At 53.1% G+C, this 13,234-nt stretch overlaps 1 protein-coding gene across 1 annotated transcript in view; it reads right to left on the bottom strand.

Annotated features, from left to right (window-relative positions):
- Positions 1 to 12,710, bottom strand: part of LOC125154044 (uncharacterized) — a 137,628-nt gene extending 124,918 nt beyond the window's left edge. The window contains exons 1-8 of the mRNA XM_047837710.1: positions 12,681 to 12,710; positions 12,246 to 12,316; positions 11,990 to 12,116; positions 7,795 to 7,865; positions 5,875 to 6,040; positions 5,666 to 5,800; positions 4,734 to 4,914; positions 2,325 to 2,455 (exon numbers count right to left, since the gene is read on the bottom strand). Coding sequence (XP_047693666.1) covers positions 2,325 to 2,455; positions 4,734 to 4,914; positions 5,666 to 5,800; positions 5,875 to 6,040; positions 7,795 to 7,865; positions 11,990 to 12,116; positions 12,246 to 12,316; positions 12,681 to 12,710 — 912 coding nt within the window. The remainder of the gene's footprint in view (positions 1 to 2,324; positions 2,456 to 4,733; positions 4,915 to 5,665; positions 5,801 to 5,874; positions 6,041 to 7,794; positions 7,866 to 11,989; positions 12,117 to 12,245; positions 12,317 to 12,680) is intronic.
- Positions 12,711 to 13,234: the final 524 nt, after the last annotated feature.

Below are 13,234 nucleotides of genomic sequence, written 5' to 3'. Positions count from 1 at the left end.
TCTGAGATGCACAGGACAGCCCCTCCCCACTCAAGAATGATCTGGCCCAAGGTGCCAGGAATGTCAAGGTAAGAACCCTGCTGGGGGGACAGGCTGCCTGGGTTGACAGCTGGCCTGGTCACTTCCTAACCAGCTGGTGGCTTGTAGCACCACCTTGCGAGGCAGATGGCCCCTTTCTTTCTGGCTCCCACGAAACCCCCAGGGTGAGGCACACGGGATCAGCAAGCTGGAGACTGGCTCCTGGTTCCCCCGTGTGTCTCCGCCATATATACACATATGTACAAAATGTATGTGTGTGTGTGTGTGTGTGTGTGTGTGTTCAATATGCATCCAGTATACACAGATATAACACACGGTCTGTTTATTCAACATATTCTACTCTGTTTCATCATCAATAAATGAAATCAGTAGGTATAAACACAGTCTCTACATCCTTAATATATTATAAAAATACCTATTTTCTCAGTGTCCATCTGAATCTGACCCTTCTCCCTTCGTCTCCCAGACCCCCTTCCTGTATGTCCCCCTAAGTTACCACAAGAGCTTCTCGCCTGGGCTCCCTGCATCCCACCTGGCGCTCGGTCTGTTCTCCAGCCTTAGCCACAGGGGGAACGTTAAAATGCACATCAGATCGTGACCTCCCTCCTCTGTACGACACCCTCCAAGGCTCCCCACTACCCCAAGAGAAAGGGATTTGTGAGCTCTACCGAGGGGACCCTCGTCCCCTCTCGTGCTTCCCACTGGGCGCCAGCCACAGGCCCCCACCAACCACCCTGCCACTCAGACTCCCCGAGCAGCTCCTACCCTGGAGTATGTGCTGTGGCTCCCCTACACCGCCACCGGCCACCCACATCCACAGCTCTTCCGACCCCTACTCAATGTCACCTCCATCATCACTTAAAATTATACCCCATGCCAGCACCTCTGACCCCCCTTTCCTGCTCTATGTGCCCCCCACAGCCCCTAGGGGTCCAGGACATTCAGTTCACAGGTTTGTGGGTGTCCTCACTGATTATCCCAGGTGCGGAGGCAGACAAAGTCTCCCAAATGTCACCGGTGACACCCAGCCCAGAGTAGTGAATGGCAGGGATGGTGGGACAAAGATCGAGATGTGTCTAGAATGTTCCGGAAATTATCCTGACCATGAGGCTCTGCAGGAGGCGGCCCCACCGGTCCTCACCGTCCCGCTCCCGCGAGGCTGGGCGGCCAGCTCCCCAAACACGTCCCCAGGGCTCAGACTCCGGACCCTGGTTCTTTCAAGCTCTTTTCAGAGCACTTTCGCCCCTAGATTGTCAAGGGACCACCCCAGGGCTCCACTCCAATGACCTCTGCTTTAGACCCTGGTCCCAAGCGGTCACTCAGCCACATCCCTACTCTGTTCTCTTCCCAGCGCTCATCAACAGCTGAAATCCTCATCACCTGTGGTGGGTACGGTCCCTCTCCCGTCACCCTGGATTTCATGCTACGTGAAAGCCAGGACGGTACCTGTCTGTCTCCTTCATTCTAAGGGCCGAGAACAGTGCCCAGTACATAGTAATAAGCGTCTCATCTTGCTGAAGAAACTGAACAGTTCCCCAACTGAGCAAACCGGCCAGTTTGGGCCCCGCTGATGGGAACATCATTCCTGGGAACACGGAAGGTTCTTATAGGAAGGCAACGTGGGAGGGCAGCCTTGACACAGGACCCAGACGCGTCGTTTTTCCTTCCCCAGGGACAGCCTGTGTGCCTCTCCTCCTACGTGTGGGTGCGGGGCTCTGTCTCAGAACAAGACAGGCAGGGGGAAGACACAGCATCACGTATTCCCACAAATCCTGTCATTAGTCACAAAGCAGGGAACCAGCCAGATGTCTCGAGCCTTCTAAATCTCTCTGGGCCACGAAACCACTCCTCTCAAGTCCACTCCTCCACTTTAAATGACCAGCAGCTCCAAGGAAGGCTGAATGGGTTGGGACTCGGTGGGAAGTCTCCAGTGGTCAGATCTGGGTATGGCTAGAGATCTCCGGAGAGATCTCCAGGATAAGCCAGGTTCAGAAAGTTAGCCCGAGGGCCCAACAGAACGGTCTGGCCGCAGACGGGCAGGTGAAAGAAAGGCCTCCGCTTTGTTCATCTTCTCCCCGCACTGGGCCACAGGGCTCGGCACACACCAGCTCGATTTCTTCCCCTTCTGTTGCTTTTGTAACCGGCACAGCTGTGCAGTACACACCCTGCTCAACTGTACGTAGCAGCCCTGATACTAAACACCAAGAAGGATTCGGCAAAAAAAAGAAGAGGGTGTCCCAGGGACCCAGGCCAGACTCTGGCCTAAGGCTGCCAAAGGCACTTACCTCGAAGCTGGTGGTCTGAGCCTGGCACAGCTTCCTTATGGACACGGCCACTGTGACCACCGAAGCCTGAGACCGCGTTTCCTCCCACTCATACAACAGGCTGCTTGGAGTGACTTCCCCGTCGTCTGGATCTGACATGGGAAGCGCTAGATGGGGAGGACCACACGGGGTGGGGGGGGAAGGCCAGATTGAGAAGAAGGCCCCCGGGAGCCGCCCCCCAACCCTGCCAACACTTCCGCATGTTTCCGGCAAAGGGGGTGGGGCAGACAGGCACGAGGAAAATCATGGCCGAGTTGCGGCTACCAGCAAAAGGTGGGAAACAACGTTCACACCCATCCGTGAGGGCCAAACAGGCTACCTCCAAAGCGCTCTTGGGAGTGACAGAGAAAACATGCAAAGTCCCTCCGTGCAGAAGATGACTCAGCAATAAAAAGGTCAGACAAGGTGGAGACACCGGTACAACAAGGTGGAGACACCTTGAAACATCATCGAAAGTGAAAGAGGCCAGCCATGGAAGGTCACATACCGTATGATTCTCTCTACATGCTACTCCCAGAATGGGCAAATCCAGAGAGCAGAGAGGTTGTCTGGGGCCAGGCAGATAGAGAATGATAGCAGATGGGTGTGAATTTTAATTTTTTTTTTTTAATTTTAAAGAGAGAAAGAGAGAGAGAGAGCACAAGCAGGGGGAAGAATACCTCAAGCAGGCTCCACACTTAGAGCAGAGCCCGACACAGGGCTCAATCCTGAGATCCCACAACCCTGGGATCATGACCTGAGCCAAAATCAAGAGTCAGACACTCAACCAACTGAGCCACGCAGGTGTCCTGGGTGTGAAATTTCTTTTTGGAGTGACGAAAATATTACAGTTAGCTGCCATGATAGACGCACAACTCTGTGACTGTACTGGAAGCCACTGAATCGTTCACTTTAAATGGATTACTGTGGGGCACCTGGGGGGGCTCAGTCGGTTAAGGGGCTAAGCATCCGACTCCTGATCCCGACTTAGGTCATGATCGAGCCCCACGTCCGACTCAGTGCACAGCACAGGACCTGCTTGGAATTCTCTCTTTCTCTCCTTCTCTCTCTGCTCCTCCCTGCTCTCAAAATAAATAAATACTTAAAAAAAAAAAAATAAATGAAGTGTGCAACGTGAACTTTTAAAGTTTTTATATTTAAAAATAAAAAATAGGGCGCCTGGGTGGCTCAGTCGGTTGGGCGGCCGACTTCGGCTCAGGTCATGATCTCGCGGTCTGTGAGTTCGAACCCCACGTCGGGCTCTGTGCTGACAGCTGGGAGCCTGAAGCCTGTTTCAGATTCTGTGTCTCCCTCTCTCTGACCCTCCCCCGTTCATGCTCTGTCTCTCTGTCTCAAAAATAAGTAAACGTTAAAAAAAAAAAATTAAAAAAATAAAAATAAAACCACTTCTATCTTAATGAAAGATGAAAAAAAAAACCACGGACAGTTCATTCAATTCCGTTGGGGAACATCCAGTCTTAACATGACTAGATGACCCCTTTCTGCCTGCATGGTGCCCGAGGCAGAGCTCAGAAGGCAGGGCAGGCTGGGACCCCAGCCAGTGTTCTGCAGAACCAGAGGGGATGCTGGGAAGCTCCAGGACTTCAGTCCCACCTGCCAGGTTCTTGCCCAGGTGGTGCAGTGAGCCTGGGCTCAGAGGCACAAAGGTTACAGAACAGAGCTGGGGGTTCAAGCTGGGGGCTCTGTCTCTTGCCCGCTGTGTGACCTCAGACAAGTCCTCTTACCTCTTCGAGGTATAGTTTCTTAATTTGAAAAAGTAACTAACAACAGTACCTTCCCACTGGGGTCATGATAAGAACCAAATGAAACAATCCACATAAAATGCTCAGCACGGCTCCTGGCCCCCAGTAAATCCTTCCCTAAGGTCAGCAATAACAATCATTTTTATTTGATTATTCAGGGAAAGAACAGTTTTTCAACCACCAAAAAATATGTATCTTTTTCCCTCAGATGCATGCCTTGCTTCTTTCCTTCCGTGCAAAATTCTAGAAGGGAGCCAAGCTCCAGGGAACGCTATGTGTTGGCAGGAACTTTCCAGAAAATCAGGAAACCCGAGTCAGCATGCCCCCAAAATGCTCAGGTCATCAGATGGAAGGTGGAATTCTCCCACAAAAGCTGAGAACCAGAAGATTCTATCTCCACTGAAGACAACCCAGGGAAAAGGACAAGACCAAACCTGAGCCATGGGAGCCAGCAGAAACTTCTAGAAAAAGAGACGGACTCCCGTGTCAACAGCCATTTTCAGAAACTGCTCAAGACAGATAAGGTGCCAAACAGGGAAAGAGTGATAGAGCCTAGGCCTGCCTGAGCCGCTCTGCCACAGGGGGTCTCAAGTCTGCTCTGAGGGTCCCCACATCCACCCTTGGTCACCTGTGACAGCCGGATCCAAGGACATCTCACGCAGCAGGGTGAGCGAGGAAAGGGTCCGCATGTGCACGGCACTTGCCTTCTCAGAGAGGGGCCCCACGGTGTCCAGCTCCGTGCAGGAGGCCTCCCTCAGTATGCCAGCCTGGAAACTCTGGTGGCAGGTCAGGCGGGACGCCAGGCCGGGCTGCTGGACCATGGGGGTGGGGGAGACAGGCAGGGGCTCAGGCGAGGCCCCGGCTGTGAAGGGGTAAGGTGGGGAACGCTGGGGGCCTCAAAGCCCGACCTCAGCCTCCCCCCAACCTGGGTTGTAGTACCAGCAGCCGGAGCAAAGGCTGACAGAGAGAGAAAGGACAAGGGAGGTTCCCACACAAAGGAACCCCAGGGCACGTACTAAAACCTCACTTTGAACCTGAGGCTGTCAGATATTAAGACTTTGTAAAGGGGTGCCAGAGTGGCTCAGTCTTAGGTTAAGCATCCAACTCTAGGTTTTGGCTCAGGTCATGATCTCACGGTTCGTGAGTTCCAGCCCTGCATCAGGCTCTGCGCTGACAGCACTGTTCTCCCGGCCAGCCCCTCCCTCCCTCTCTCAAAAAAGAGGTAAATAAACTTAAAAGAAGACTTTGTGTAATTGTTAATATTAACAGTGATCATCTTTCACCCTTACCCAGAAAAGTGCTATGGACCAAACACTTTCTCAGCAGGGAGCTGTGGACAGGACGGGAGGAGAGGAAGTGGGGCCAGGGAGCAGGGGGGAAGGGGGAAGGGCGAAGGGGACGAGATGGGGGTGTGGGGTAGAGGAGTCTGGAGGGAAGGAGAGCTAGGGAGAGGGAATGGAGGGGAATGAGGTGTAGACAGGAAAGGGCGGGGCGAGCTGGGGAGGGAGGAGGGGAAGAAGGGTGGGTCCAGGAGGGCTGGGGGGAGAGGGGGACACTTACCTCCTCCCCCGGCAGGGCCTGGGAGCGCAGCCAGGAGCGCGCTCTGCGCAGGGAGCAGCGGCCTAGGTCCTTGGTCTTGAGCAGCCAGGCACCGTGTGGCTGGTAAGTGGTAGGACACCTGCCCAGGACATCCACCTGGGCGAGCGGGACCCCGTCAGCCCCTGCTCCTCCCCTGCCCCCGCCCCCCCAAACCAGGCTCCCGGCCTCACCTCCTCGAGGGTCTGCGGGCCGGAGGCGCCCGGGCGCCCCTGAAGGAGGCTCAGCACCGCGCGCTTCACGTTCAGCACCCAGCGCGGCTCTGCGCTCCGAGGACACAGGCGGGCCACGCGGCCAGCGTGCAGGACAAAGCGCAGAGGATAGCGGCCCAGGGCAGCGCTGGGGACCGGTGGGTGCGAGTCAGGAGGGGACCCTCCAGGGCACTGCTGGGGCCACAGTGCCTTTGCCCCTCCTGCTACAGGTCACTCCCCATAGGAAGCCCCTAGGGAACGCCCTGCCTCTCCCCACCCCCCCACCATCTTCCCAAATGACCTTGCTTCTCTCTTCTGCTGGGGTCTCCAGCAACTTCTGAACGGACCACAAGGGGCAGCCAACTCTTGGCTCCAAGGTGAGCCCAGCCTCCCTAACACTTGGACTAAAGCACCCGGGTGCGCCCAGTGTCAAGTAACCAAAAGCTCAACTTCCAAGAGCTTCCTGAATTCCAGAGATTCTCATTTTCCCAGCCCACTGGGAGGTATCTAGCATCCCCCAACCACCCCCCACACACACCGCGAAAGGCGCGCGCACGCACACACAAACAGATGAGGAAACTGAGGCTCAGAACCAGAAAGGGACTAGGGCAGCAGCCGGGATTCAAACCAAGGCAGGCTGGCTCCAGGGCCATGGGTCTCAGAAACTTCAGACCCCATCACTGTACAGATGAGGACAAGAGGCCCAGAGAGGGAGAGCTACTGGGGGAGGGGCTTACACAGCAAGTCAGGAAGGAGGTGGGAGCAGAATTGAGCCCAGGGCTCCTCCCGCCACCCCTCACCTCTGTTCCCCGCCACTCCTGCACCTGCCAGGTGGGGGGATGGGGGGGAGGTGATGGGACCACTCCTGCACCTGCCAGGTGGGGGGATGGGCTGGGGGGAGGTGATGGGCCGTGAAGTCGCCACAGTTGTGTGTGGGTGTAGAAGAGAGAGGTGCTTCAAGTCCAGCAGCCAGCCAGCAAAGCAGAACCTTGAGGTCCTTACGTTCACCTCCCCAGGAGGTCACTGTGGCTCTCCAGCTCCGACCCCTGTAGTCAGGGGCCCTCTGGAGGCAGCCCCCTGGGTCTCAGGCCTTGTGCTAGAGAAATGCAAATGTTGCCCGCCCCTTCCAGAATAGCTGGGAGCTGAAAACTCCCAGCCCTGTGACTTAGCATTTCTGATGAGGAGCCCAGGGACAATAGCCCTCACTGCCCCCTCGGAGGAGACCACCCTAAGCCTTTCAGCAGGGACCCATCTGCCCCTGGGCAGCGTCCCCTAACCCTGGACCCCAGCACAAAGGCTTTATTTTTTAACAAATGAATTTGCAATAAAAAAGGAAGAGGAATCTGCAGGGATGGGCTTGTCTTCAGTCTGGCGGCTGGATTGAGCTTTGAGGCCACTGAGGCCACTGTCAGGGAGTCCTGGGAAACAAGCCTGAAAGAGAATTCCAGGCTTGGCAGGGTCACAAAAGGGAGGCTTAGCTCGGGAAGGGAGAGGCCATGGGTGTCCAAGAAAACCCCCATCTCAGCAGAGACAGGGAGGGGAGAGGGATGGGCTTTAATGGGTACCCAGGGTCTCCCAGAATGTACTCATGGACAATGCCCAGTGGGTGTTTGACAAACACAAACCCTGGACATGTGGAGGGTGATGGACAGGGAAATAGGAGACCAGCTTCTCCCACCAGGTAAGGGAAGGCCATCTGAGGCTACTTAGACTCACTCAAGTCTCCGCCCTAACTCTCGGTCGTTTTCATCAGTGGTCTGGCCTGGGCGCTTCAAAACCTAAGGTGGGGTCACCCTCACCTTTCTTGCAATCTAACTCGGTACACCTGACACCTGGTGGCTAACAGAAGGGGGTACAGGGCTTGTAGGTGCGGTCCTACCACGAGTAAGGCTAGCGTCTTACCTCAAACTCTCAGAATCCTCCAGAACCGTCACCTTGGATCCCAAGATGGAGGTCACCTGGAAGCCTTGGAGCTAAAGCAGAAAGGACCGTGAGTTGGTGACCTCTCCGGGGATATCCCAGGACCCCACTGGCACCCCCACCCATCGAGCAGTTCTGGGGCCCAGCATGGTAATAAGACCCCCGTGTCGGGAGCCAGGCAGAGAGATCCTTCCCTTGAGGGAAGGTTCTAGCTCCTGGGTGGTAGAGGCCAACTAGCTCCAGGGGATAAAGAGTTGAAATACCCAGAATCTACGGCTCCCTGGTCAATGTCCAAAAAGTTCTCACTGGTTTCTCATTTTGCCTAAAAGGCCCAAGCAGTGTGGGGAAGAGATGTGTATCTATAATATAGTGTATCAACAAAATATGTGAGAATTGCAAAGCCAACCAAGACTTTGCTCACCATGCATTTAAAAAACCTGGATGTCCCAATGCCCCTGTGGACATGTGCATGTGCACGTGTGTGCGCTTATCACAAAAGATGGACTTTCTAAAATTGAAAAATAAAATCACCCCTAAAAACTGCCTTCCTCGTGTGACTGATGTCACTTTTTACAAAACAGGCTACTTTTTTACATTTTTAATTATTTTTTTAATGTTTATTTATTTTTGAGAGACAGAGAGAGACAGCATGAGCGGGGAGGGACAGAGAGAGAGGGAGACACAGAATCAGAAGCAGGCTCCAGGCTCCGAGCTGTCAGCACAGAGCCCGATGAAGGGCTCGAACCCATGAACCACAAGATCACGACCTGAGCTGAGGTTGGATCCTCAGCTGATGCAGTCACCCAGGCGCCCAAAAAACAGACTGTTTTTAGAGCAGTTTTACGTTTATAGCAATACTGAGAAGGTGCAGAGATTTCCCACATACCCCATATATGCCCACACCCACAACCTCCCCCTTTACCCACACCCCTCCAGGGTGGTACATTTGTCACAATACATGAACCCGCATGGAGACATCGTCGTCATCACCCGAAAGCCCAGAGTTTACATCAGGGGTCCCTCTTGGTGTCGTGCGTTTTTATGGGTTTGGACAGACCCATCATGACACATGTCCACCAGGATAGCATCTTACAGGGTCATTTCACTGTCTGAGGATTTTTGTTTCAAAGTGACTCATCTTCATCTTGCCTGAAACCCATTTGCTCTCTCCCCTGAAAACCAGCTCCCCTCCCCCAACAGAGGGTCTGTGGTGCCCCCAGTCACCCAGGCTTGCAATCTTGGGGCGAGATACGGTCCCCCTTGGCACGGAGACGTTGTCCTGGACAATGAGTCCCTCAGCCACGTAACTGATAGCACTTGCTTTCTGACCACTTGATTGAAAGCCATCCATTCTAGCTATATTCCGTATGTGCAACTTTTACATAGAGAAGCACAACATAGTTTTGTAACACACTACTGAACTGTACATTTAAAAATGGTTAAAAGGCAAGAATTTATATGATATGCTTTTTTACAATTAAAAATAAAATTAGGGGGCGCCTGGGTGGCTCAGTCGGTTGAGCGTCCGACTTCGGCGCAGGTCGTGATCTCGCGGTCCGTGAGTTCGAGCCCCGCATCGGGCTCTGTGCTGACGGCTCGGAGCCTGGAGCCTGCTTGGGATTCTGTGTCTCCCTCTCTCTCTGCGCCTTCCCCACTCATGCTCTGTCTCTGTCTCTCAAAAATGAATAAACATTAAAAAAAAATTTTTAATAATAAAATAAAGTAAAATTAGGGGGCGCCTGGGTGGCTTAGTCGGTTAAGCACCCGACTCTCGGTTTTGCCTCAGGTTATGATTTCCTGGCTCGTGAGATCGAGCCCTGCATCAGGCTCTGCACTGAGAGCGTGGAACCTGCTTGGGATTCTCTCTCTCCCTCTCTCCCTCTGCCCCTCCCGTGCTCACACACACTCTCTCTCTCTCTCTCAAAATAAATAAACCGTAAAAAATTAAATTAAAAAAGAAAACAAAGTTCTGATACATGCTATGATGTAGATGAACCTTGAAAACATTATATTCAATGAGAGAGGCCAGACACGGTTTGCATATTGATTGTGATAAGTGATCCCACTTCTTGGATGTACCTCACTAGGAAGTTCATAGAGGCCGGAAGTCGAATAGGGATGCGGGGGTGGGGGGACGGAGGCAGGGGGCATTACTGTATAACAAGTAGAGGGCTTCTGTTCGGGGTGATGAGTCATCTGGAGTGGGATAGTGGTGATGGTCACACATCATGATAAATGTACGTATTACCACTGAATTATACACATAGAATAGTTAAAATAGTAAATTTTTTTGCATAGTTTACAATTAAAAAAAAAAGAATATGGGGCGCCTGGGTGGCTCAGACGGTTAAGCGTCCTACTTCAGCTCAGGTCACGATCCCGCGGTCCGTGAGTTCAAGCCCTGCGTCGGGCTCTGGGCTGATGGCTCAGAGCCTGGAGCCTGTTTCAGATTCTGTGTCTCCCTCTCTCTCTGCCCCTCCCCCGTTCATGCTCTGTCTCTCTCTGTCTCAAAAATAAATAAGCGTTAAAAAAAAAAAAAAGAATAGAGGGGCGCCTGGGTGGCTCAGTCCGTGGGGCATCTGACTTCAGCTCAGGCCATGATGTCACTCTCATGAGTTCGAGACCCAAGTCAGGTTCTGTGCTGACAGCTCAGAGCCCAGAGCCTGCTTCCGATTCTGTGTCTCCCTCTCTCTCTGCCCCTCCCGCGCTTGTTCTCTGTTTCTCAAAAATCAACATTTAAAAAATTACACACATACACACACAAAGAATAGACAGAAGGCAGACGCAAAAGAGAATATCCTGAATAATTCCACGGGAGCCAAGAGCAAAGACAGACAAAACTAATCCATGGCATTAGAACTCCGGAAGGCCTCTGGAAAAGTGACCAGAAGAGAGAACGGGCCAGGTGATGGGGGCTGTGTTTCACTTCTTGATCTGGTGGCCACTAGACCCACACGTTCCGTTTGTGAAAACACGTTGCTCTGAAGATCCGTTTTCACACCTTTGACACAAAAATGTGTGTAACGGATTGCCTCCTGGGCGGCTGTAAAGTTTCCATTTTTTCCCAAACGCCTTTGATAGAAGCCAGTTTTTCTTTTCTGGCCAACATTTGACATTACCAATTTTTTTTTTAAATGCTTAAAGCAAACGAACGAAATCTACAGCAGCACACAACATGCTTTGTGAAAACTGGTCTTACAGAAAACCAACCAAAAGCTGCCAGTATTTTGATGGACGTGGGCGGACAACAGACTCCAGATGAAGTTCGGGACCAGAGCGGACATTTTGGGCGGTTGAAGAATTTAGAGGCAGCTCACAGCCACCCCTCGAGAGACCACATCCAGTGGTCTACGTGAAAACATTTAAAAAAAAAGTTTTGAGAAACGCTTGTGAGCAAGCAGTTTCAGAAATGCTTCTCAAGCAGGAGATAAGACTTCTGGGAGGGGCGCCTGGGTGGCTCAGTCGGCTGAGCGTCCACCTTCGGCTCAGGTCATGATCTCGTGGTCCGTGAGTTCGAGTCCGACGTTGGGCTCTGTGCTGACAGCTCAGAGCCTGGGGCCTGCTTCAGATTCTATGTCTCCCTCTCTTTTTTTGCTCCTCCCCTGCTCACGCTCTCTCTCTCTCTCTCTCAAAAATAAACATTAAAAAAAAAATTTTTTTTAAAAAGACTTCTGGGAATGCAAAAGGCCGCCGTTGATGTGGGGTGGGAGGGTCTGTCCAGGAACCGCAGGAGAATCATCAGAAAGGAGACAGGAAAGAAGGAGCAGGCCTTTCCACTTGTGAGACCACGAGGGAGCTTTACCATGTGCCTTTAACCCGTGCCGTGGACCCTCAGTTGTGTTCGCTCAGGTTCCCCAGCTTGGACCCTCATTCCTACCAAGGACACAGCTTGCCCCCCAACACCCAATCCCATGGCTTTATTCGCTCCGAGGAATACTTTCCCTTTCCCTCTTTTTTTTTAACCCCCGCTATTCCCACACAGGGTACCTCCTACAACCAAAATGGCGCCACATTCCGATGTCACCCTCTAGAATCCTGACCTGATGAACTTGAGATTGTTCAGAGATCTCCTCTCCGTTTATGTATAATGGAAAGGCGGGGGGAGAAAGGGGGCTGTAACTTCCCCTGGGCCCTCCCCAGCATCCTTGGGATCTCCTGGTTGCCCAAAGACACTCACCCATAAGGCCATCTGGCACGGGCCAAGCACGTCTAGGATGACCAATCCTCGGAGGCCAAGGCCACTCCCCTCTGCCGGGGCTCCCTGCAGGCCCGTACTGGTGTTGGTGGAAAATCGATAGGTGTATCTGGTGCCCACAGGAAGGTGGGGCTCAGCTGACCCTGGAGAACAGACAGAGGATAGAATGTCACCTTGACAACCCAACAACCTCTGCGACTCAACTCCACCTAGACTATTTAGACGTCTGGATTCCCACCTCCCTGCCTCCACTGGTCCATGAGCTGCCTGTTCCCGGTGCAGGGCAAGCCCAGCAGACGGCACCCTCCTCTGAGGGTGAAGAAGAAAATAAAGACAGGAACGATACGTGTTGAGCAAAGGGTGACCAGCGTTTTCTTATGCTAAGGCCCCCTTCTGACACCTTTATACATCATCTTTGGCCCCTACCCGCCAGATGTGACCACCAGCTGTGCTAACCCAAACTCTCTCTAGACACTGCAAAACACCCTGAGGGGTACCGTCCTGGTTCAGGACCACTGATCTACACTTACGTGAACTCATTTAGGCCTCAACCAACTCTGGGTGGCTCTTCTTTCTCCATTTTACAGAGGTGGAAACTGAGGCTCAGAGAGGTTAACTAACTTACCCAGCGTCACACAGCTGGGATGCCAACCTTGGGAGTTTGAGTCCTCACCTGTGGCCTTGAGGACGTCATGTGCGTCATGTGCGCTAGGAAGGGTTGTCCTGGTTCTTGATGGGAACGGCAGGGAAGCTGGCCAGCCTCAGGGGACAATGAGGTGGCGGGAAGGGCTGACTTAGGGAGGAGGCGGCCCTAACTTCCCATTTAGGCCAGGAGACCAATTGCGAAACCCAGCTAACTATGACACCCCACCCTTCTCTGGGGCTTGTCAGTGAATTAACATTTTCAGGTGCTCAAACAGCCACACCTCACACTCCCGGATGTTTCTCTCCCTCCAAAGAATTCGCCCTAAAGCTCTCTCATCTACTCCACCCCAAAACGCAAATACAATCGCCCCGCACAAATGTTTACTCCATCTGGGAACCACAAGGTATAAGGCCAGAGCCCCAGGCGTGCTGTTTACTCCGCCAACTGCTGATGACCAGATGGCCTTTCCAGAACTGGCCTCTCTCCTCTGCACGGGCTGCTCTGGGAATGGGGACATGTGCTACGAGGAGGCTGTCCCCACTCACACCAGGCAGCTGGTCGGCTTTGCTCCCACCCCCAGC

Source organism: Prionailurus viverrinus, chromosome E3 (assembly GCF_022837055.1).
Source record: "Prionailurus viverrinus isolate Anna chromosome E3, UM_Priviv_1.0, whole genome shotgun sequence".
Taxonomy (NCBI): domain Eukaryota; kingdom Metazoa; phylum Chordata; class Mammalia; order Carnivora; family Felidae; genus Prionailurus; species Prionailurus viverrinus.
Note: the sequence above shows the minus strand (reverse complement) of the source record. Positions and strands in the feature narration are given on the sequence as shown.